Source organism: Armigeres subalbatus, chromosome 3, assembly GCF_024139115.2.
Source record: "Armigeres subalbatus isolate Guangzhou_Male chromosome 3, GZ_Asu_2, whole genome shotgun sequence".
Classification (NCBI taxonomy): Eukaryota; Metazoa; Arthropoda; class Insecta; order Diptera; family Culicidae; genus Armigeres; species Armigeres subalbatus.
In genome coordinates this window covers 412,358,772-412,384,972 of record NC_085141.1, presented here as the reverse complement: position 1 = coordinate 412,384,972, position 26,201 = coordinate 412,358,772, and the positions used below count along the sequence as shown (strand labels likewise).

The window sequence follows — 26,201 nt, the reverse complement described above, 5'->3', positions numbered from 1 at the left end:
GAATATGTATTAGTACCAATGCAATGGATTCGTCCCCACCGCATGACTATCAGGTGAGCAAGTACAGACAGGCATTCTATGAGTTAGACGCGTGCGCTTCGGATCTCGGTACCACAAGTGGCGACGAGGGTAAATGTTTAAAGTGAAGAAAAGCAATAATTTGGTTCTGTGCTAAAAGTAATTCACATGAAAAAGAAAATTACTGAATAGAAAAAAAAGTGCAGTACTACGCGAAAATAAACCGATGAAATGAAAGCCAGCTACCAGCGTGGGTGAAAAAATAAAGTTCTCAGGAAAAAAATAGAATGTGGAAGAAATGAAAAAAAAGATAAATGTGCATATTCAGTGAAAAAAAAATCAGGTTTAAGTAAAGAAATAAATGTGATTTGTGTGAAAAAATGCTGTTAAAGGTGAGCGTAATGTTAAATTTGGTTTAATCATTCGTGATTATTGTGGGTAAGTTGGTACCTTGAATGGACAACGAGCTGCGTGTACTAATATCAAGGTATGTAGAAACCCATCAGTTAATAAAAATTACTATGAATTGATTATTTTATGTTTATCGCTCATGTCTGAAGTCATGATACATGAAAAAACAAAATGGCTCATTTTTCAAGTCATTTGCGTTAATGTAAGTATTATATGAACATTTGGGAAGTGCACTGGCATATTCAGAGCCATCACGTGATCCTCATCATACACGAATACGTAGTTTAATTTATGCATATGGTTAACACAACCACGTGCTCATGTGAGAGCGCGCAAATGTGAAGAGTATTTCGCGCCTCGTCGTCTGCAGCAGCGCAGGGGAAAGTTGCGCTGTTGTCTAAGCATTTAAGAGATTCGTATATGTTTGTATGTAGCGGGGAATGGACCGCGAAACAAATGACGATAAAAGAGATAGCGGAAGGAAAAACATAGAGATGAGCAGCACAAGCTCTGGCAAGGTGCATGTGATTGAATTCACTAAACAATCCTACTGCAAGGAGAGGTATCGCGTTCTACAATGTGATTCAATTCACTGCATTGGAAAAAAAAAGGAATAGAGAAGAGAAGACATAGTCTTGCGTTGCGTTTGAAGCCGTTGGAAGCGTGCTGAATTGATTTGGATGTTTCGGATGTTTAAATGTTTTTTTATCATTCAGAGCAGAGACTGATGTGATTCATGAAGAAGCGTGATTTGATTCACTATAGAACCAAAGATGTAACCAGTAGACTGACAAAAGCATTATGACACTATGAGAAAGAAGTGTGATTTAATTCACTATAGAATGAAAGATGCCAAGTAGGCATATGGAAGCATGGAGCTGTGATTAAATTCACTTGTTGCAAGCATCAGTTTGGAAACGACTTTTAAAGGGTTTGATTTTCCAATTAAGCTACTATTTTCATTGTGACATAATTTGGTTTGGGAGGATAATAGGGTATGGAGTGATGAAGAGCCTATTTGAAAAAATCAGCAGAAAGCAGATAAGAGTTTTTTTTAGACGCTGAGAACAACACCATCAAAGCGGATCAGAAAAAAAAACGGCTGGAGAAGAGAAACCTACTTTCAAACAACGCTACGGAAATCATAAACGCACAATAACAAGAATCCTTCATGAAATCTGGATCCGAAGTGGACATCTATCGTCTTATGGTCAGTAAGCAAAGCTATCCGTACTCCGGAGCAGTGGAATTCTGGTTCATAAAGCCAGATACGTACATTTCGGCAGATACCAAAAGAAGGAAAACTAAAAAAAAAATCTGCTGTTGATAAAACTTGACATCGTTGTCGCATGAAACGTTATTTCCAGTCAATGTGCAAGTTTGTTATTGAACGGAAAGTCACAAAGGCTGAGGGTAACTTGTGAGGAAGACAGCAGGAGGAGTTTTCAAGCAATAATATCGCTGATGAGCAGATTCTGGATCCACGTAAAACCTAATTTACGAACCAACCTAGAAGCTGCTGAAATTGAAAGATGCTACGTTACAGTGGGGAGAGAGAGGATTATTCAAAGTGGTCTCTGGCGAATGAATCTAAAACAATTATTCCAACAGAAACCACATTTGATGTCACCGAAGTGGTCAACAGTCTCTGCTGAGAAAAACAACAGCGTGGAAAATAGGGATTTTGCAAGTCGGTCTGCCAAGTAGGATTGGGAAGAATGTCAACCATGTGAAGTTTGAAGAAGTTTGCGAAACTCAAAGGTTTTTAGTTAACTTTATCAGTTGGTTGGTTCCTCCCGTCATACAGCCTCTTCGCCGATGTCCTATTCACATCCCGAGCAGTACAATTCAGACCGATTCGGTTACAGCAACTCAAATACGGCTGAATTCGGTTGTACATAGGTCGCAGAGACTCGTCTACGAGTTAAGTAAAAGAGTATCGCCAAACACGCGTTCCAGCAGGTTGAACTAGCGAAGTCATGACGTTTCCTTTTTCATCACACACTGGAGTTTAAATTGTTATACTCGCCTATAGTTCGGTGTTAATGCCCAAAGTTTTTCCAGAATTTAATAGATTGTATAGATAATAGAAGAGCATACTGGACGATTGTCCTTATACGGTGATCTTCAACGTTAACATTTTGATCTGCGGTTTGAAGCATACGCTAAATATGTTGAACAAATACGGCCTGTATCAACGTCAACAAATGCAAGTTTAAGCAATGGGAAAATTAATTCCACCGGAAATGCCTAATGAGCACAGATTATCTGTTCTTTGTGTGTTCCTATCTTTCGATGTGATAAAATTGCTATCTGAATGTCGATCACCACGAACCAAGGAAGAGCTTCGCAGTTTCATTTGGCTTGTTACATATGTCTCTCACTACATCCCGAATTTGGAAACCGAAAGGCACCCTTCTGCCTCGATTTTGAACCTTTTGTTTTGAGCTCAAGCTCAAGCATCAAACTGCTTCTCTAGTACATCTGGGATATTTTGACCTAAAAGATCGAGCCATTTTACCATTTTACGGATGCTTCAGATGTGGAGCGCGGAGCAGTGCTGCTGCTGCAAATAAAGGACTAGCAGACTCAGGTCATATACGCTCTGTATCGCGTTGTTTATCAGAAGCTAACATGTGTTATTTCCTAATCGAGAAGATGTCATCTGTAATTATTTGAGGAATCGAACGCTTTAAGTTCTATTTAATTGGAATATCAATCACACTAGAAACATAACATCGGTCGTTAGAGGCATTGTTCACAACGAACTTCAGTCCAAAGGCTAGAATTGAAAGATGGTTACTATGGCTGCTACCCGAGCAGCACAAGTCGGACAAAACCGGTTGCAGCAACTTGATTGTGACTGAATCCGGTCACATATTAGTTACAGTAACCTATGTGGAACATGTGTGCTGCCAGAGCAACGTTCAGATTCATGGTTGTCTAGAAGGGTTGAAGGGTTATCTGACATCGGTGGTTGGTTGTCACATTTAGCGACTCGGCAAGAGTTCAACGTTTATAATCATCGATCAATTATTAATACGTAGTCAGGTAAAACATAAGATTTAGAGTATGACAGAGATATCGAAGGAACTGTCTGATCAATCTAAAAACCGCTATAAATCGGTAGGTACGAAGGCTTCTAAAAATAATAATGATTTATAGGCTGTAAAAAATGCAAGTAAAAAACAAACACAAGCGGTTGATAACTGGGTGAACGACCATGTGAAATTCCGCATTTCGTACTGAACTCTCGCATGCAAACAAACTTCCCTAATAATGTATCCCATGAAGGACACCTGGGTCAATCAGGTATGAAAAGACGGTTGCACGACAGATGCAGATGACCCAACGTGGGCCTAGAAGGATCCTTACCGGCGAAAGACTACATCATAATAATAATTGATTAGTTCTGTCAGCACGTTGATCATGAGGTTATGCCACTTATAATCGCCAAGCAGACCATCAAAAGGTTGAAATATCGTCCGTATGTGGAGATTTCTTTGCGTACCATTACCGTAGATAACGCAAAGCAATTTGTTTCAGTTGAATTCGAGGAGTACAGCCAAACTCCATCTCTGAGAAGAAATCGCCCTGCCAAAATTCCTCTCTTCTAAAAAGACAGAAAATTGATAATGCTTATATGGCACATGGCAAACCGAAATAGATAGGTTTCTAGAAAGCAAAACAATAGTTCTTACTCGACTACAAGAAAGACACCAAATGAGCTCATCCAAAATCGTGAATCGCGCTCAAAGCTTACAGACCTGTATGACCTTTCCACAGCAGTGACTTTCGCTGATGATGGCAATCGCCGAATAAAGCTGAGTGACATCGCGATCGGTGATGTACGTCATGTACTCATGTAATCCGACCAACAAACCCTCGACAACGTACTAGTTTGAATGTCTGAATTCTTCCGTTGGAAATGGGGAAGTCATACGTGAGGAATGTTTTGCATTTGGAGAAGGGTGCAGACCATACAGACCACGCCTAGAAGATCGAACTTCCTGTAGATACACCAGCCAACAAAACTCTCCAATGTTCAGACAGATCGCGTAAGCAAACCAACAGTTACTGCTGAGGTGAATACTATGCAAAATATGTCAGTGAGTATAACTTTATATAAATATATAAATAAATCTTAAATAGTAAACTTCTATTTTTCTTGTATGATGAATAATAATAATACCAATACATTATTCCGTCTATAAAAAGGGAGATGTGGTAGATAATACAGACCGTATGTATAATACACCTTCTAGTATAAGTAATGAATATGTATTAGTACCAATGCAATGGATTCGTCCCCACCGCATGACTATCAGGTGAGCAAGTACAGACAGGCATTCTATGAGTTAGACGCGTGCGCTTCGGATCTCGGTACCACAGATGCCTTCGAAATTAAACCCGGCAGATGAAGCAACCAAATGGGACAGTGGCTCATATTTTGACCGCAACAGAAAATGGTTCCATGGACCCGAGTTTCTGCGACTACCGGAACCAGAGTGGCCTTATTCCAAAGATCTAGTAACCGCTACTACTACCGAAGAGATGCGCGCATCGATTCTCCATCACTGTTCGTTTGAGCCACCGATAAACTTCGACAGATTCTCGTCCTGGAATCGTCTACAACGGGCAATCGCTTATGCACTTCGCTTTCTTCACAATTCGGCCAAAAGAGAGCCGAAATACGCCGGATACTTACAACAAGAAGAACTTCGAGCAGCAGAGAGAACTATCTTCGTACTGGTTCAGCGTGAATCCTATCCCGATGAGATTATGGCGCTCTCCAACAAAGCGCCAAAAACAACAAGACAGCAGGTTATTGAGAAGCACAGTTCTATCTATCGATTAGTACCCATGTTGGACAACGCCGGTATACTACGTGAACGCGGACGGATCTTGTCGCTGAAGGCATCTGTTTCGAAGTACGCCATCCCGTAATCCTCCCACGGAAACACCGAGTTACGGAATTGCTGGTGCTTCGATACCATCAACTGTACTGCCACGCTGACTCAGAAACCGTAGTGAACGAGATACGTCAACTGTACGCGATCCCAAGACTCCGTCTAGTCGTGAAGAAAGTCAGTCGTTGCTGCGTTCTCTGTAAAATCCGACGAGCAAAGCCACAAATTCCACCAATGGCACCTCTGCCTTCGGCGCGCCTAGCGCATCATCGACGAGCGTTCACATACACCGGACTAGACTACTTTGGACCACTTGTAGTTAAACTTGGAAGATCGAACGTCAAACGGTGGATAGCCCTATTCACTTGCCTAACGGTACGGGCGGTTCATCTTGAAGTCGCTTACACGTTGTCAACGGAATCCTGTATTTCCTGTGTTCGTCGCTTCGTAGATCGTCGTGGATCTCCAGCCGTATTTTTCAGCGACAATGGTACCAATTTTCAAGGCGCTGAACGTGTCCTACGCCATCAAATTAGCCAGGGACTATCCGCCACGTTTACTGGAGTCGACACGAAGTGGAGCTTCATTTCTCCCGGAGCATCGCACATGGGTGGAGCATGGGAGTGCTTGGTGCAGTCAGTAAAGGCTGCTATGAGAGAGGCATATTCGGAGGGGAAGCTAGATGATGAAGGGCTACAGACGTTGGTCGTGGAGGCAGAGAAGATAGTCAACTCACGGCCTCTGACGTATCTGCCATTAGAATCCGAAGAAGCATAGGCGCTTACACCAAACCACTTCTTGCTATTGAGTTCGAATGGGACAAAAAATGCAGACGAGTTCGCTAGTGGGTACCCCGACTATCCAATCCCATACCGTATCTTGGGAAATTCATACTCCGGAAGCATCCGGACCACACCGGGGGGAGACTGTTGACACAGAAACCGGTCAGCAGGCCATCCCTATCCATCGTCTCTGAGCGAAGCGACGCGTCTATAAACGAAGCGCAGCGTCAACCAACGAAGCGCTTCGTCGACCAACGAAGCGCTACGTCGACTGTCAAAGCGTTGCGTCAATTCAACGATAGACGTCAAACTCAACCTTCATCGAGCTGCTTATGATCTCTTCGTGAAGTTCTTTCCGGATCAACAGTGCAACTGACGAGGTGGTTTAACTTTAATGAAGTGTTGAATTGAATTTATTAAAAGCTGAATTATTTATATAGTTAAAACAGATTTGATTCCAAGAGAAGTACAGGGTCGTCCACTGATCCATAGAAACCTGAAAAGAAATAAGCGAAAACAGAATTGAAGAAAATAAAATAATAATGAACCGTCTAAGACGAATTAAGTACTCTCCATTTAATTCCACCAATTAATTTTCGATATCTTTGCAGATACGTATTTCGACCACAACTGTGTGGTCGTCTTCAGTGTCTCGTACTTGACTCGACTTGTCGAATTGTGGAATTAAATGGAGAGTACTTAATTCGTCTTAGACGGTTGAATACATTCCACTAAAAGAGCTTTATATATTTTTCTCATAATAATGATGATAAATGTTAGTTAGGTTAGATTGAACACGTGCTGAACTTGTAAGGTGGAGAGTTACAAGGCCCACCGAATTGTAAGTTGGCAAAGATAAAATGTTTAAGTTAATAATTATACTTACCAATGTTTAATTACTTACAGTTGAAGCATAAAATATAATCCGCTCTCAAAACCGGTTTCCCCTCCAATCACACCCTACCCTGACAGAGCCCATAACGAATCGATCAGTGAGGAAATCAAAGAAAATGTGAACTCATTTTTATATATAAAGATAAGTAATTGGAAATAAAAAAAAACAAAGAATAAATAATAAGGAAAATAAAGATTGAAGAATGAAAAATAAAGAATTAAGAAGAAAGAAAGAAGAAGGAAATAAGAAAAAAAGAAAGGATGAAGAAGAAATACGGATGCAGAAAGGAGAAAAGAGGAATAATGGAGAAGGAAGAAATAAGTAAGAAGGCAGAAGAAAAAATGAAGACGGATGAAAGAAGAATAAAGAAGGAAGAAGAGAGAAAGGAAAATAAAGAATAAAAATTTAGAAGTAATCTTGGCAAAAGTCTTGGCAAATGCAAGAACCAAGAACAATAAATAAAGTCTTGTTCCTTCCTATGCTACCTCCAAATTTTTTGTGCAGCACGAAAAAAAAAAGAAAATTCTGAATCAAAATTGAAAGAGAACAAGGAGTTGCAAGAAGAGTTCTGTTTGTGCCTCCATTAACGGCAAATATGGATTATTCCATTAAAGTCTGTTTCTCACGATTTTTCAGCCTTATGTAAGATTCGAATTCCAGCCTTATTTAAGATTTTTACTTTTTCAGCCTTTCGAGTTCAGCCTTATAAGTTTTCAGCTTTGCGTGATTCAGACTTATGTGGAAGTCCCCAGAAAAAGCGGGAAAATTTCCCACCCAACAACTTCTTCAGCGGTTTAGAAATTCGATATCCGTCACCTTCAGCATGGTATGGTTCGTGTAAAGCAGCGGTTTTCAACCTGGGGTACATGTACTCGCTGGCCTCAGGGGGTACCTTGGACAAAAATCCGTAATGGTGTGTAAATAATATGCATGGCGATCAATAAATCGAAGTCAATTGAATCCTGCCTTCAACAACCGGAACAAAAGATCAAATGGGCAAAACCTCGAATTAACAAATTAAAAAAACTCTTCAAGGCAATCCAACTTATCGAAGCGAAATGTTGAATAATATAAATATGTTAAGAATATGCTTCTGAACCAAAATCTAGAGTCTAAAGGTTCGGAAACCTCCGTTTGCTTTTTTTTTCGAGTAGTTCGTTTGTCACGTTGCAATAGGATTGGAAGCATCCTTCTTCCAAGTAGCTTGGAAGCATTCACAGATATGAACATGTTATAGTTTTAAATGTATTTTATACACATTTTGGAGCATGCAAATAATCAGTACAATCAATCGATCTTACTGCTCTTTTAAATCGAAATAAATTGAAATTGTTCTTGCTTGTAAAATTATATCAAACTTAATTGAATATCGAATGCAACACGTCGTTGAATTTTGAAAACAATTTGCTATGTTCTTCCAAGCAGCTCGGAAGCTTTATTTCAAGGGGTTCGGAAGCCTTCTTTCCAGAGTCTTGTAAGCCTTTTATCAAAAGGTTCAGAAGCCTCCTTTCAAGAGGCCCGGAAACCATTTATCAAGAGGCCGGGAGCCTCCGTTTTAGAGGGCCTTCTTTCAAGAGGCCCGGAAGCCTCCTTTCAAGAGGCCCGGAAGCCTCCTTTCAAGAGGCCCGGAAGCCTCCTTTCAAGAGGCCCGGAAGCCTCCTTTCAAGAAGCCCGGAAGCATCCTTTCAAGAGGCTCGGAAGCCTCCTTTCAAGAGGCTCGGAAGCCTCCTTTCAAGAGGCTCGGAAGCCTCCTTTCAAGAGGCCCACCCGGAAGCCTCCTTTCAAGAGGCCCGGAAGCCTCCTTTCAAGAGGCCCGGAAGCCTCCTTTCAAGAGGCCCGGAAGCCTCCTTTCAAGAGGCCCGGAAGCCTCCTTTCAAGAGGCCCGGAAGCCTCCTTTTAAGAGGCCCGGCAGCCTCCTTTTAAGAGGCCCGGAAGCCTCCTTTCAAGAGGCCCGGAAGCCTTTCAAAAGGCTCAGAAGCCTCCTTTCAAAAGGCCCGGAAGCCTCCTTTCAAGAGGCCTGGAAGCCTCCTTTCAAGAGGCCCGGAAGCCTCCTTTCAAGAGGCCCGGAAGCCTCCTTTCAAGAGGCCCGGAAGCCTCCTTTCAAGAGGCCAGGAAGCCTCCTTTCAAGAGGCCAGGAAGCCTCCTTTCAAGAGGCCCGGAAGCCTCCTTTCAAGAGGCCTGGAAGCCTCCTTTCAAGAGGCCCGGAAGCCTCCTTTCAAGAGGCCCGGAAGCCTCCTTTCAAGAGGCCCGGAAGCCTCCTTTCAAGAGGCCCGGAAGCCTCCTTTCAAGAGGCCCGGAAGCCTCCTTTCAAGAGGCCCGGAAGCCTCCTTTCAAGAGGCCCGGAAGCCTCCTTTCAAGAGGCCCGAAACTCTCCTTTCAAGAGGCCCGGAAGCCTCCTTTCAAGAGGCCAGGAAGCCTCCTTTCAAGAGGCCAGGAAGCCTCCTTTCAAGAGGCCATGAAGCCTCCTTTCAAGAGGCCCGGAAGCCTCCTTTCAAGAGGCCAGGAAGCCTCCTTTCAAGAGGCCTGGAAGCCTCCTTTCAAGAGGCCCGGAAGCCTCCTTTCAAGAGGCCCGGAAGCCTCCTTTCAAGAGGCCCGGAAGCCCCCTTTCAAGAGGCCAGGAAGCCTCCTTTCAAGAGGCCAGGAAGCCTCCTTTCAAGAGGCCCTGAAGCCTCCTTTCAAGAGGCCCGAAGCCTCCTTTCAAGAGGCCTGAAGCCTCCTTTCAAGAGGCGCCGGAAGCCTCCTTTTAAGAGGCCCCAGAAGCCTCCTTTCAAGAGGCCCGGTAGCCTCCTTTCAAGAGGCTCGGAAGCCTCCTTTCAAGAGGCTCGGAAGCCTCCTTTCAAGAGGCCCGGAAGCCTCCTTTCAAGAGGCCCGGAAGCCTCCTTTCAAGAAGCTCGGAATTCTTCTTTCAAGAGGCTTGGAAGGGTTTCTCATATGCGTCCTTTCACGTTCTAGGAAGCTTCCTTTCAAGTGGATCAGAAGCCGCCATTAAAGGGGCGTGGAAGCCAACTTTCAAGAGATTCGGAGACTTCTTTCAAAAAGCTCGGAAAACTTCCCTTCAAAGGGCTCGGAATTATTCTTTCAAGTGGCTTAGCAGCCTACTTCAAAGAGGCTCAGAGGCGTGCTTTCAAGATGTTCAGATGCCTCCTTTTAAGTAGCTGAAAAGCCGCCTTTAATGGGGCTCGGAAGCCTACTGTCTAGCTATTCGGAACCTTGATGTATAAACTTAATTTGAATTGGAAAGTTCCACGGAATTATGAAAATTTCATCCCTACTTATGGAGAGCCATATAACCCGTTAGTTTTTAGGGTCATTTTTCATGGATCTCGTGAGTTACGGTTATTTTCATTTACAGAAAAAATAGTGGGTACCTCAATTAATGCAAAAGTTCGAAGGGGTACCTCTCAAGAAAAAGGTTGAGAACCGCTGGTGTAAAGCCATATGTCTTATCGCTGGGCTACGGAAGGTCTCCTTCCTACTAAACAACAAGAAAGCATGCATCTGGCCGATCAAAGGTCAAAGGATATCGTATTATAAAGAAAGAAGGCCGGCCGTTTGATCTGGTGGTTCAAAATGTGCTAATCTCGGGCAGAAGCCATGAACAGAATAACAAAACATGATATGGACTTGATTGATATTAGAGATAAAAGAACAGGCCACAATATCAAAAATTTGCACCGAAATATCATTTAAATATCAAGATATGCTATGGATAAGAACAAACTAATGGCACTTGATATCGATCACTTATTACAAATAACATATCTTGATATCCTCATGATATTTTAGTGCAAAATATTGATATTGTCGTCTGATATTTTATCTCTTATATCAATCATGTCCATATCTCATTTTGCTATCTTATCAACATTTGATATTATTGAGCTATTTTCGTCTACTCGGGATGTCTAAGTTAAAGCAGCCCAATGCAATGCTAACTTTCGTGATTCTGCCTTTTGTGATTCCGCCTTTTGTATTTCTGCCTTCTGTATCGTTCCGCCTTTCGTTCATTCTGCTTTTCATATTCCACATTTTGTGCTTTGCGCCTTTTGTGTTTCTGCCTTTCGTATGATACCCGTTTTCTAAACTGTCCGCGTCCTTTAATGAGAAAAAACGAGGAAATGTCAGCTCTGTTGGAACTGTCATCGGAAGGATCATCTAGCCAAGAAATGCCCATTTTCAAGCACTTGTCGAAAGTGCAAAGGACATCACCACACTAAGCTTTGCCAAAGTTCCGGTCTTACAGCCTCGAAGTCCATTTATGTCTTCGAATTGAAGGAGAACCGGCTTCATGAATTTGTGTAAAAACCCTGCGCTTCAGTATCAGCATCACTTGACGAGCACACCAGTTACACGACGGCCGGTCGCAGACGAAAAAGTCCAAGTGCCATCATTATTGACGACCATGGAATGGAACACACAGCCAGGGCACTGCTTGACTCCAGCAGTGAATGTTGTTTCGCCACTGAATCGTTTTCTCAAACACTCAAGGCCCAACGGAACGAATCACAGGAATTGGACTTTCGTCTACGGAATCGCGTTTCAAGTTTCTATCGAAAATCCGCTCTCGTGTTTGCAATTACTTTGCTAGTGGTGATTTTTTCGTCCTGCCTAAGGTGGCAATCGATCACGGTAGATGCCTTCAACTGGATGATCCATCCAGGCATTCAGTTAGCAGATCCTGTCTTCGTGGCCGTGCGGTTAGCATGTGCTATGGAGTGTGGGTTCGATTCCCGCTCCAGATCGAAAAATTCTCCACTGGCCTACTGGGTGTTATGTGTCCTGTCTCCTGTCTGTTGTCTCATGCTAGCTGTTAAGTGTTCAGCCTGTACGACCTCTAGTCGAAGACGGTGTTCCTGTCTTTTCCTGTCTTTTTACATCAGCCGAACCATGTTGACCTCATATTAGTATCAGAACTATTCTTTGAGCTTTTCAACGTGACAGGCCGAATCTAGCTTGGAAATGGGTTAAAAACTCTCGTGAATTGCGTCTTCGGCTTGGTTGTTTCCGGGGAAACAACACAGAGTTCAGTCACCACCCCAATCATTTGTAATATTGCCACGTGAGTGACATCAACAATCTAATGGAGAAATTTTGGTCCATCGAAAACGACAGTGTTCGTTCTTCCTACTCTTTTGAAGAACTTGCGCGAAACGAAGAACTCAATAAACAGTATTGTGACTATATGAACGAGTATTTAATATTGGGTCATAAGCAACGCGTTGAAGAGAACCAATCATCTCCCCGAGACCATAATCTTATCTACCTCTTCATGCTGTGGTTAAAGAGGACAGTGCCATCACAAGGGTACGTGTTGTCTTTGACGCTTCTTGTCCGACAACAAATAGCCCATCTTTGAATGATGCACTTATGGTCGGGTCAATAGTGGAAGAAGACCTAAAGTCTATTATTATGCGTTCTCGAATCAGCCCTGTCCGTCTCAACGCCGATTTTAAGCAGATGTATCCGCATATTCTTGCTGATCAGCAAATCAACTATTTGCAGCACATCGTCTGGAGTCCAGGATCAAGCCTGACAACCTTGAGGACAACGATCTTTGGTGGTGTGGCCCAAAATGGCTACGTAGTAAACCGAGGAGGAAGCATTTACGTGAAGCCAAGGGAACACCTTTTACTTCCGTTATAGCTGCAGAAGAACTGTCATCCATCGACCAGCGTATGTATAATCCTCACATTAGCACCTTTTTCACCTCGGATGAAATCAATCAGAAATCCCACTCCTCAAACTAGTTCAGGATCAACATTACAAAGCAATCGAAGAAACTTTCAGAACCGTGTTCTGGAAAAATCGCAGCTAAGGTGGTTTCATCCTTTCCTCGACGACTTTACGATGGTTTTACGATTCGGTGGGCGTATAAGCAGGTCGAATCTTCCGCTCAACAGCAAGCATGTGGTCATACTTTCGTCTTCACATGCTTTCTCCACGCTCTTGGGTCGCTCATATCGTCTACAACACTTACATGCGGCACCACATGGCACCACTCCTGACCACTTCCTTACCGGGAGTGCGTTGAAAGCAGTCCCGAAATACGACTACTCCTCGACACCGTTCAATCGTCTTCGTCAATGGCAGCAAACACGGAAAATATTCCGAGCCACACTCAGTCAAGAACGAAATGGTTGAAATCCGATGCTGACATCGAAATCGGTCGATTAGTAATAATCAAGGATGAAGATTCTCCTCCTCTGCGATAGGAAATGGTACGTATTGTGGAAGTCCATGCCGGGAATGGACACCATCGTTCGTATTGTTACTTTACAAACACCGCACGGAAAGTTCAGTAGCGAAAATCTGTTAGCTTCCGATCGTGTCAACATAAGCTGAAATATCGCCACCTCCTATTCGATCCTATGAGGAACTGCTCCATCCAACTAACTTTGAGCGAATTAATCCCTTATTTGCGTCAATTTAAATGACAAAATAGTTATATAAAAACTTAGGTAGGGTAAGACGGTATAATGTACCCCCTGACCAAAACGCCCTTTTTTGATTTCTAGCAAACTATAACTAACCAAGATTAAAAATCAGGGGGTACCTTTCATACTATGTGAATGTGGGAGTATTTGCGACTTTTTGGACTACCAAATACCACAAAGTTTGCATATATTGCACCAGCTGTCATCGTAGGAAAAAGAAGATTGATGGCAATTTCACATAGTATTTTGCCTGTTACGACCTTTTCAAAAGTTGGTCTAGATTTACTGAATGAAAGTAGGCTGAATCTGGGTAAACATCGAAAGATCCGAGATCGAAAGGTGTCTGAAATATTCAAAGAATGTCCAAACGATGTTTCAATTTGATATCCTTCATCAAATGCAAAGCCAACCAGTTCACCTCCAATGCATCGATCCTCCATTACCACCAAAGTCCCGAATCAAACTGTGTTGAAAATCAACATATTTCAAGTTTTTATTAGCTTCGGAAAAATTGGCGCCAGCTAGCATCCGTGTAGTCTCTATTACTGAAGAAGACATCCCACCACTGAGCCAACCAACGAACGTTCCACTGAACGAAATCTTAACGATCGTTTCGTCACAGGAATTTTAAAACTGCCATCAAACCGTGTCGATCGGAGACAGGCCGGAATTTGTGCTTAGAATGAACAAATCCATCCCGGTGCCCGGTCGCGTCATACAGTGGAAGCGCGGGTAGGCGTCAAACAATTCACAAATAACCCAACTGCATTCGATCGAAGACTGACTGGAGCTGTAAAAATTTCCGAATTTCGGGTTGCATGCTACCTCGTTGTCGTATCCGTCGATCGATCGAACGATGAATAATGGATACGACGCAGGGCCCCAGACTCTCTTCACCGAGTGACGGACCAACTCTTCTTCCATCACATCAGTCCAGGTTCGTTGATTGTGTAATATAATTAGGAATACCTGACGGCGCGTCGTACGGCTACGTGATTGCGAGCCTCAACGGCAGCAGCAGCAACAGCCATAAAGGTTATGCTTTTTTACAACTTTGGTGGAGATTTTATTACCCTTCTCTGATTTGGTCTGCCTTCTGGTTCGTGAACTGCCAGCGCAGGCGCAGTGCAGCCCAAAGCCGAGAGCGTACAAAAACAATTACTGCTCTGCTTGGTCCGTCCGATCGAATCCAGAGCCCGACCAGCAGCGGAGTGAGTTCGTGACAACCCGTGACGAGCGGTGGCAGGTGACGGCGCGGGTTTGCCTTTGGAACCCTGGAATTGCAACACAAAGTCAGCCGGAATCGTTCGCCGGTTGACTCTCATGCGAAAAACAAAAAAAATAAGCACAACAGCTTTTACAATCTCTCTTGGACGCATCGCACAGTGGCGGGATTCGAACCTAAGTCGGGCGAATTCGACTTAGTTTGGAAAACGAATTTCACTGCAAATTGTTTCAAAGCTGTTGCCGCACTTTATCCAGCTTTCCACGCTCGCCATAATGGCGGATACCCTAAAAAGTTTGACAATAACTGCTTTCCGACACTGAACTGAAATTTTCATTTAAGCATGCATTGACGTTCTCCGTCACCAGCGACAACCCGAATTTTGTTATTTTTCCAACAACAACAAAATATGCACAAGTATCGATTGATTAAAATATCATTATTACATTTTAATCATTTAATTTTTTATTCCAGATATTATGAAGCTATTCTGTTGATTATTTTCCCGAAACTTTAAGCCAGCAGCGAAGGATACAAAAAAAATGTGTGAAAAAGACCGTTACCTACCTCCGGCTTGTTTGTCGTTGAAGTGCAGATCGCTTTCTGATGGGGGTGCTGATCTCTTCTTCTTGACGCTCCGAAGGGAGTACTACGATTAAGCATATGCGGTATTTCGAAAAATTTCGTTTCAGGTGGTTCGAAACGAAATTCCGCGGAATTTCGCGGAATTTTAGCAAGGCGAAATCTGATTTGTTGATTTCGTTTCGTTTCGTAAAATTGCAAAAAATTCGCTGGAAAAACTGGCTTACAACGAAATTTAACGGAATTTCGCGGAATTTCGAGACGAATTTAAACTTGAAACAGACTTTATATTATCAAAAAATTTTGCTGCGCCGCTGAACTAAATCGTAAAGATGTTTTCAAAACTTAAGGTTATATAAATTTTTCTAATAACGCTTACTACATTACCTCATTCTTAGTCGACAAATACGTATAAAGTTTTCTTCTATAAAACGTCTTCAGTGTTTCCAACATTCAAATTTAAATTTGATGATATTTTTTACTATTTGCACAATGTAAATGCGGAATCGATCATGGGACGGCAGCTAGTCCGGGAGAACGCGAAGTTATAAAAAGCTACTTCGCGTAGCAGAAGTTTGTTTAACCGGTGTGCAATCGATCGTGTTGATGTTGATCACGCCAGCTAGTGTTGGAGAACGCGAAGTGATAAAACTAATGTCTGCATCAAAGAGCAAACAATTATTTAGTGCGGAATCGATAGTGTTGTACAGTCGCCTTTCCACATCTCGATATTGAAGGGGCCATCAAGATAGGGAGAGATCGAGGAATGGAAGGAAAATTGAAATGGGTACTCGATCCAAAAAGCTCGTTGCTATGAAAACGACAACAAAACAAATGTCGTTTACTGTTTTTGATCTGTTTGTTTTTGTCCAAAGATGGTCTAGTAGCCTAAAAATTTGAACATATCGACCTGAAGAGAGTGAATCATGAACAAAATATGATCAGAACCCATTAAGATAGGAAGGTTATCAAGATGTAGGAAGCACAAATGTATGTAGATTGAAGGGACTGAGGAAACCATCGACATAGGTAGAGATATCGACTGTAAAAGCTTATTAAACGAAGCACATTGATCTTGCGTTAGAATGATTTGAAACACTGTTTTATTTTTCTTGTTTTCAAAATAATTTCGTTTACAATAAATATTTAGTCGCTTACCAAGGGGCTTCACATGAATTACCTTCTCAACTAACCAACGATTCCTTTCCCGCTCACGGAGATGCAGAGCATTCCTCGGTCTCTTATAACAATGAGTGTTGACATAATTTTGCACTCCTAATCCTAAATTGACAGTAAGGAGCATCGTTAGGTATTGGTCATAAATTGGAAACTCTGATGCAAGTATACAATAAGAATAACTTTTTAATTGATAATTAATAAATTAATAATTTATTTTCATTTCCCATGAATATTATTTAATTGAATAGCTGTGCATATTTGCTTTTCTCGGCAAATCATGATTGGCAACTACGATGTGTACAGTTAATCAAGCTATCCTCTTCTTTGACTATTTGCACAAAATGTAAGGAACATTGCAGATTTGTGGGCATTTCTAGATCTTCGCATGGAATTTGAAAAAAAAAATCCAAAACGGGTTGAAAGATCATTAAAATTGCTGAAAGCTGAAAGCTGAAAGCTGAAAGCTTACAGTTCATACTGACCATAACAGCTGTTCTCATATGCCAAGGACACACAGACAATAGCTCAATTCCTCGAGCTGATTGTAAATAAGACTATGGGTCTGTGAAAATCAATCTAAAATACATATATTTATGCATTCCATAAAGATGCACAAGATTCTTCTAATGGGCAAAATTATGTTATGTATATGTGGACGAATAAGAAGGAATAAGTTTTGGCTGTTACACCCTTTTCAAAAGTTGGTTTAGTAATATCAGTTCTCTATCTGGGTATATGCCTGGCAGATATAGATACATAATTGAGTATCCCACTAAATAAAAAAATAAACCTAAGCATTAATTTTCTAATTTGACTTAGCTCAATACTATAAAACCACGCTGACAAAGACAATATGTAGTATGCTTCAGCATAATTACAGAATTCTTAAGTGAACTAAGGTTTTAAACGAAATTTGAATCCGTATATGAAAAATTCCATTCCAAAAAATGCAGTGATTTATCACAGATTGCCTCTTCTGTTATTATAACTCTATTGGTCGCAAAACAGTTATTTGACTTCGAAAAAGTGAAATCAGAATTGCGTACATAATGTAAAACCAATTTAATAAAAATTCCGCGGGAAAAAAATTAAATTTCGTTTCGTTTCGAAAAATTTCGTAATTAATGAACCTTGATTTCGTATCGTTTCGAAGTCTCGAAAAAAATCTATATTTCGTTTCGTTTCGATCCGAATCAACATAGACATTTTAAATTTCGTTTCGTTTCGTTTCGTTAGGAAAAAGTGTGTTATCGCATACCCTTAACTACGATACCAGTAGCTGCAGTTTGGAAAACAAATTTCACGGTAAAAGTTTTTTGTAGGTTCCACAGGAAATCCGTTTGAATAAAGTGAAAATCTTAGATTCACGTAAGACATTATTTGTTTTCACGAGAATGTTTATAAAATTTCCAAAAATCTTTGGAATATCGAAATATCTATCGAAATGTTCACGCAATAATAAAACAGTTCAGAAGTTAATAAAATAAAAAACTCCGTGCGTAATGTAAACAATGTTGCTATAAACAGGTTTTAATATCATTGCGTATATTGAATAGGCTTCATACATTGCAAAACAAATAACAATATTCGAAGGAAACTTTATCCTTACATTGAAATTAAATCTCCACTCCTGGCTAATTTTGGAGACACAGAAACAATCTGTATAATCAAGAGAATCTTGAAAAGTTTTATAAATCTCAATAATACACTCAAATCAAAATAGTAAAAGACCCGGTGTCGCAAAAGTGTATCGTCAGATACTTATCCATCCAGAAGACGCTTTACTTCGGCGAATAATAAAAAATAACAAGTGCGATGCTTATCCATTTGATCCTGCGCTGCAAAAGTCGTTATATGTTGATGACTTCATAGGTGAGGCAAATTCAATTCCGGAAGCTATTCAGTTGCGGGATGAGATCACAAGTCTATTGTCAAAAGGAGCGTTTTAATTCGGAAACGGACGTCCAACTAACTAGTAGTACTAGAGAGACTGGATGCAGGTTGTCTGAGAACTAAATCCTATGTCCGATTTGACCCAGATGAAATCGTGAAAACTTTGGGAATCTGCTGGGAACCGGAGAGAGATCAATTTCGGTTTGACTCCAACCCAAGCCAGAACAATTCGCATGTCAAGAAGTACATTCTTTCAGCCATTTCACAGCTTTTCACAGCCATCCAGTAGGGCTTATCGTCGTGCAAGGCAAAAATGCTGATGCAGGAGTTATGGGTCACGGCCTGTTTGTAAGGTGCGTTTTGGAACAAATCCAGCTTCCTATACCGAAACTGGCTTACGCGCCAATCTGGATAAACTTCCAGATTGCCAGCTTGGTGTTTTGCGCCCGACTAACTACCGAGAATGAAGCTCAGGGCAGGTTCTGTGGATCACTCGAATGTCCGATCGAATACTCTCAACACTACCTCAATTTCTCTCTCTAACGCCAACGAATCAAACCCGATCAAGTTGTACACGAGTACATATCGGTATGCTCTATCTGAAATTTAATCACTTGAATCTAAATCAACACGAGTCCCCAATAACCCAACTCTTTCGAGACAGTAATTGTAGCAGTAATACAAACACTAGGTTTTTAATTTGGTTTGGTGTAGATTCTCTCGTTGGCTTAATACTACGGGGTCTACGGATGAGCCCTAAACCTAACCTGATTGGGTGTGTGTGTGTAACCTATAGGTACCTTTGCTGGGGTTTTCATTGCGGCCGTTCTTCTCCTTGCTGATACTGGGTTCTTGGTGCCGACAATGTCGGCAATCGAAGTGTACGCCCACGTGCCAACTGGGCGGGACGAGATGGTGTACACGTGCAAAATCGGGTCGCTGTCAAAGCGCGACCACGCGGTGGCCGGGGGTTTGTTCGATCCTAGCACGGATAGTGGGAACGAAGGGTACGGCTACCAAATCAGGGATCAACCGAACGTTCACCACTGCGGATTATTCTAGCATTCGGGCCGATCACCGTACTTTGGTTTCACTTCAAAGACCGGTTATCAATGTCGAGTACCACGTGGATTAGGGTGGCCTGTGTGCCGAGATTTCAGACTTCTTCTCACTCGCAAGGTTGCTTGGAGATTTCCCACCGTTTTCCTGGGAACAAAAATATTCCAAACGGAAAAGCCACAAATTCGTGGCTAATAGAAGCCACATGTTAAAACACACCCAACTTTTATCATAAGAAAACTTTTCCTACCTTTTCAGAATTTCAACCGTATCACACACTTTTATAATTTTAGAATCTCGTTATAATGATTTTTTAATGGACCTAGTTTAGGAATTTAAACAATTAAATATGTAATTTGTGTTACTTGAGCTTGAGCTTGAGCTTGATTGACTGCTCGTAGTTGCTACTCCATTATGACCAGATCAGCTGTTCTTGCACAGGGAACCAACAGATGTTTGCTTGGGACTAGCACACATCTTCAATGTACAAGTACTGGTGATCTCATTTGTTAGGTCATACTGGCGCCTGCCACGTCAGAATGCAAGTCAATGTAGGGAAGGGGGAGGAAATGATGATGCAATCACTCGCCCACTGCAAGCCGAATATACCTCTGCACTTGCCACGAGTTCATGCGGAATTTGTTGGAATTTTTGGGTTCGGTTGGAGAGGCACAGGTCCGTCTTGGTTAACGAGCTGCCAATGTGATAGATAGGAGAAGGTAACTGATGGAATTTCTAATTGGATGTAGGAAACGAGCTCTATAGTTCATTTCCAATTCTAGCAGATTACTGTTAGAATACTCAAGTTGAAGGTATAGGAATAGTAATGGAAACGGTATGGAAGTCCATTTCCAGTTCTAGCGATTGCTAGAACATGAGAAATAAAGAGAAAGATAAAAAGTAGGAGAATGGAACGGACCTGGGATTGAACCCACGAACTCCTGCGTATGAGGCAGAAGCAGTAGCCATATGACTACCAAGCCCGCTTCGAAACAAGAGAGATCACGCACTGAACTGATTAATTTTATTACCGGCCGCGCAATTCGGAACACAATAATTCGGCCGACCACGCGATCGTTCTGCTGTCCGAAACATAAGAGATCACGCACTGAACTCTAAATATATTATTTGTGTTACTAGGCATTAACTATAGTTCACACTACCTTTCTAGTCACTATCGAAACGTTAAAGTAACTTTTAGGTCGCAGATTTTGATAACTACCGATCACGATTGAGCCAAACTATCAAGTGATCGCGTGATCTAACTTCGAAGTGGACAAAGGTCTATTTCTTGACCTAACTTACGAACACTCCGCGGAATTCCTGGCGGAAGTTAGTGAATTTTAGCAAATATCTAAAGCGTTGTCTCTTTCACCCTTATGTTCAACTGACCTGACCTATCCTTCTATCTCATTCTGTAGATAGTTTTTCTATAACATTTCGTTCGCAATTTATACATTTGGACTCCCAGATTTTGGCTCTGACCGTAGTTGTAAAACTTTTTGCAAACTCTCCCGTCCACTGGTATGAATATTTATTCCACCTTTTCATCGTGCAGTGTTCACTGTTCAAGTGACATACTGGTTTTCTAGGTGAATTCGATTTAGTAAACTGGTATACTAAGCTCTTGCCTCTCAATTAGAAAAGTTCTCGTTATCAAAAATAATACAGTAAGTACGCAATATTTGAACTGTTACATGTTCTAAATGGTGGTGAGTGCGTGTTGGCTCTTGTTTCGGACGGCAGAACGATCGCGCGATTTGCCGAAATTTTGTGTTTTGCATTGCGCGGCCGGTAATAAAGTTAATTAGTTCAGTGCGTGTTGGCTCTTGTTTCGGACGGCAGAACGATCGCGCGATTTGCCGAAATTTTGTGTTTTACATTGCGCGGCCGGTAATAAAGTTAATTAGTTCAGTGCGTGTTGGCTCTTCTTTCGGACGGCAGAACGATCGCGCGATTTGCCGAAATTTCGAGTTTTGCATTGCGCGGCCGGTAATAAAGTTAATTAGTTCAGTGCGTGTTGGCTCTTGTTTCGGACGGCAGAACGATCGCGCGATTTGCCGAAATTTTGTGTTTTGTTTTGTTTTTCCCTTAGGACGGTTCGTAAGTAAATTGATGAATATATTTTATTACTTTTACAGCATATACTGTTATTGACAAACGCTCTATATTGTCGAATAGAGCTTCCTATTTTTCACCTTTCCCACTCACACAAATTTTCCTTCCCGAGACATCTATGAAGGTAGTATGGGTTCCCTGCATCTTCACTAGTAGATGTTGAACTAACATTCCTTCCCTTCCTTCCGTGATTGTAAGGACGTGGCCAGGTATACAACTGCTACTGTATAGGAAAAGGTACTAATCCCAAGTACCAATTTGCGACAATATACAGTAGATTGCTCAATTCAAGCTCTTTCTGTTAAGGCGGCGGGTGTCGCGGGAGAGGGTTCTCTTCGTCGACTTCCCCTCATTTGAATGAAGGTGACAGGCAGGGAGTTTCTTTGCAGTTTATCACCTAAGAATGCAAGTTCGCATTGTTTTCTTTCGTTCTGAAGTGATAAACCTCAAAGAGATCTGCTTGTCACTTTTGTTTAAGGGAGGGGGGGTCGACGGGGAGAGTCTTCTCTTGCGACATTCGCCCTTATTCCAGATGGAGCTTGAATTGAGCATTGTATAGCCACCCACGATTTGTACAATCACATATGCTATGCTATGCTATGCTATGCTATGCTATGATACATGTTCTAAATGGTGGTGAAGTTCCTTCTCAAACACAAGTGGGACACTCTTTATCACCAACTTCCAACGCTACGAATTCCAACAAAATCCTGAAGTACAACTCCATGCTTTCGCGGATGCTCCAGAAGCTGCATATGGAGCTTTTACTTATCCACGCTCAGTGGATCCCGAAAGCAATGTACTGGTTGATTTGTTGGCTACAAAACTCGCGTAACTTCCTTAAAAAGACTATCACTTCCTATACTTGAATTGTTTGTCTTTCAACCAGCGCTTGGCATATTTTAATACAGTTCTACATTAAACGTTACAGAAACTGTATACTAATTGACTAAAATAAATACTCCCTCTAAAACAATTAGGAAATCCCATAAAAAAATAAAAAATTGCCGATAAAGAAATCAGGGTATGAGCAATAAATAAACATAAAATTTCCACAAATAAAACAAAATTTATATAAACATTCAAAAATTTTCCACAAAATAAAAATAAATAAGTACTTTTAAAAGTTAAAATTGCAATTATAAAAGAAGAATTTTCCATAAAAAAATAAAATGGTCTACAAAAAAAAAAAATACGAAATTCCCATAGATAAATCAATATTTGCAAAAAAATCCAGAACGGGTTGAAAGATCATTAAAATTGCTGAAAATTCTTTACTTATGATTGGTTTCAGCACATACTGACCATAACAGCTATTCTCATTTGCCAAGGACATTCATTTCATTTATTTAGTCTACATCTAAACAGATAACACTGAATCAACATCCCTACCAGCACAATTCACGTTGATTTGGTTGATATAACTTATATATGACCAAATTTAGTCTTATATGAGTATAATAGACTGATTTACAACATGTGTGTTGCTCGGGATATTGATGCCGCAATACAAGGTTCAAGGCCGCATCTCTCCATCCTCGGATACGCCCCACGCTCATCAAGTCGTTCTGGTCAGCCTATCTCGCTCGCTGCGCTCCACGCCTTCTTGCACCTGCCGGATCGGAAGCGAACACCATTTTTGCTGGTTTGCTGTACAGCATTCTTACAACATTCCCTACCCATCGTACCTTTTCAGCTTTAGCTACCTTCTGGATACTGGGTTCGCCGTAGAGCTTGGCGAGCTCATTCGCCGCCACACACCGTCTTCTTGCACACCGCCAAAGATGGTCCTAAGCACCCGTCTCTCGAATACCTGAGTGCTTGCAAGTCCTCCTCGAGCATTGTCCATGTTTCATGTCCGTAGAGGACTACCGGTCTTATTAACGTCTTGTACATGACACATTAGGTGCGGTGGTGAATCTTTTTGACCGCAGATTCTTCTGGAGCCCATAGTAGACCTGACTTCCACAGATGATGTGCCTCCGTATTTCACGACTAACATTGTAATTAGCCGTTAGCAAGGATCCGAGGTAGACGAATTCCTCGACCACTTCGAAGGTATCCCGTCTTTAGTAACACTGCTTCCCAGTCGGCGCTCGGTTCCGCCCACAAGCATGTACTTTGTCTTTGACGCATTCACCACCAGTCCAACTTTTGTTGTTTTGGGTGTACGAGTACAGTTCTGCCACCGTTGCAAATATTCTGCCGACAATATGTCCATGTCATCCACGAAACAAATCAATTGACTGGATCTGTTGAAAATCGTACCCCGGCTGTTACACCCGGCTCTGGAGTGTTCGCCCGAAATCTTCACACAGTTTTGCACACCATCCACCGTTGCTTTGATCAGTCTGGTAAGCTTTCCAGGGAAGCTGTTCTCGTCCATAATTTTCCATAGCTCTACGCGGTCTATACTGTCGTATGCCGCCTTGAAATCAACGAACAGATGTGCGTTGGGACCTGGTATTCACGGCATTTTTGAAGGATTTGCCGTACAGTAAAGATCTGGTCCGTTGTCGAGCGGCCGTCAACGAAGCCGGCTTGATAACTTCCCACGAACTCATTCACTAATGGCGACAGACGACGGAAGATGATCTGGGATATCACTTTGTAGGCGGCATTAAGGATGGTGATCGCTCGAAAGTTCTCACACTCCAGTTTGTCGCCTTTCTTGTAGATGGGGCATATAACCCCTTCCTTCCACTCCTCCGGTAGCTGTTCGGTTTCCCAGATTCTGACTATCAGTTTGTGCAGGCAGGTGGCTAGTTTTTCCGGGCCCATCTTGATGAGCTCAGCTCCGATACCATCCTTACCAGCTGCTTTATTGGTCTGTTGGATGGCATCCTTAACTTCCCTCAAGGTGGGGGCTGGTTGGCTTCCATCGTCCGCTGAACTGACGTAGTCGTCTCCTTTGCTGGCTTGACTTTCACTGCCCGTACTTTCAGCGCCATTCAAATGTTCCTCGTAGTGCTGCTTCCACCTTTCGATCACCACACGTTCGTCCGTCAAGATGCTCCCATCCTTATCCCGGCACATTTCGGCTCGCGGCACGAAGCCTTTGCGGGATGCGTTGAGCTTCTGATAGAACTTGCGTGTATCTTGAGAACGGCACAGATGTTCCATCTCCTCGCACTCCGCTTCTTCCAGGCGGCGTTTCTTCTCCTGAAAAAGGCGGGTCTGCTGTCTCCGCTTCCGTCTATAACGTTCCACGTTCTGCCGGGTACCTTGCTGCAGCGTGACCGCCCGCGCTGCGTCCTTCTCCTCCAGAATCTGTCTGCACTCTTCGTCGAACCAATCGTTCCGTCGACTTCGTCCCACATACCCGACGTTGTTCTCCGCTGCGTCGTTAATGGCTGCTTTAACTGTATTCCAGCAGTCCTCAAGAGGGGCCCCATCGAGCTCACCCTCTTCCAGCAACGCTGCCTCGAGATGCTGCGCGTATGCAGTGGCGACATCAGGTTGCTTCAGTCGCTCTAGGTCGTACCGTGTCGGTACCGAACATTGTTGATGACGGATAGTTTTGGGCGCAGTTTAATCATCACCAGATAGTGGTCAGAGTCGATGTTAGCGCCACGATATGTCCTGACGTCGATAATGTCGGAGAAGTGCCGTCCATCAATCAAAACGTGGTCGATTTGGGATTCTGTCTGCAGTGGTGATCTCCAGGTGTACCGATAAGGGAGGTTGTGTTGGAAGTAGGTGCTGCGAATGGCCATATTCTTGGAGGCGGCGAAATCAATTAGTCGTAGGCCGTTTTCGTTCGTCAGCCGGTGAGCGCTGAACTTTCCAATAGTCGGTCTAAACTCCTCCTCTTGGCCAACCTGAGCGTTCAAATCTCCTCTGATGATTTTGACGTCGTGGCTTGGGCAGCTGTCGTACTCACGTTCCAGCTGCGCGTAGAATTCGTCCTTATCATCATCAGTGCTTCCGGAGTGTGGGCTATGGACGTTGATTATGCTGAAGTTGAAGAACCGGCCTTTGATCCTCAACCTGCACATTCTTACATTGATCGGCCACCACCCGATCATGCGCCTTTGCGTATCGCCCATCACTATGAAAGCTGTTCCCAGCTCGTGTGTGTTGCCGCAGCTCTGGTAGATGGTATGATTACCTCTAAACGTTCGCACCATTGATCCCTTCCAACAAACCTCCTGCAGCGCTACGATGCCGAATCCTCGGCGAGTATGCGTGTGCTCCCGATGAAGTTGAGAGATTTGCAGTTTCACGAACCGAGTTTCCAATCGCTAGTCCCTTTTCGTCGCGGTTGTCTTCGCCGATGGTTCCGGTCCGTACGTTCTTGTTGATTGTTCGTGGACCATGGTGCCAGTTTCACTTAGAGTCCCTCGCTGGTGCTTGGGCGATGATCAGCCGCCCATAACATGTAGAACAGACCTCCGGAAAGGAGCAAACCCCTCCTTCCCTGTCAGCATACGACCATAGCTCCTACCGGGGTTGGTTACCCGATCTTCCCTAAGGTTGCTCGTATCCCGCCCAGCACCACGGGGAGGTAGGGATAGGAGTAGCTGGGTAAGAGGCTGAGGACCGCGAGATGGGGTCTATTGTATTCCTTCAGGTACGCGAAGTACCAATGGAACGCTTTACCCAGCATTCGCCGTGCCGTAGACAACTGGTATAACTTGTGAATATGCGACGCCATCAAATGCCGCTCTCCTGTTTACCGTCGAGTACTGTCCG

The 26,201-nt window shown here is 42.7% G+C and overlaps 1 protein-coding gene across 1 annotated transcript; it reads left to right on the top strand.

Annotated features, from left to right (window-relative positions):
- Positions 1 to 4,727: 4,727 nt before the first annotated feature.
- On the top strand, positions 4,728 to 5,376 carry LOC134223076 (uncharacterized). Its single transcript, XM_062702209.1, has 2 exons — positions 4,728 to 4,757; positions 4,822 to 5,376. Exons 1-2 carry the CDS (start codon positions 4,728 to 4,730, stop codon positions 5,374 to 5,376), a joined length of 585 nt encoding a protein of 194 aa, XP_062558193.1.
- Positions 5,377 to 26,201: the final 20,825 nt, after the last annotated feature.

Excerpts from the sequence above, each read along its gene's own strand:
- LOC134223076 (XM_062702209.1), top strand. The coding sequence starts at position 4,728 with ATGGATTCGTCCCCACCGCATGACTATCAG. Across the intron at positions 4,758-4,821 it reads CCCCACCGCATGACTATCAG|ATGCCTTCGAAATTAAACCC; the intron begins GTGAGCAAGTAC and ends TCGGTACCACAG.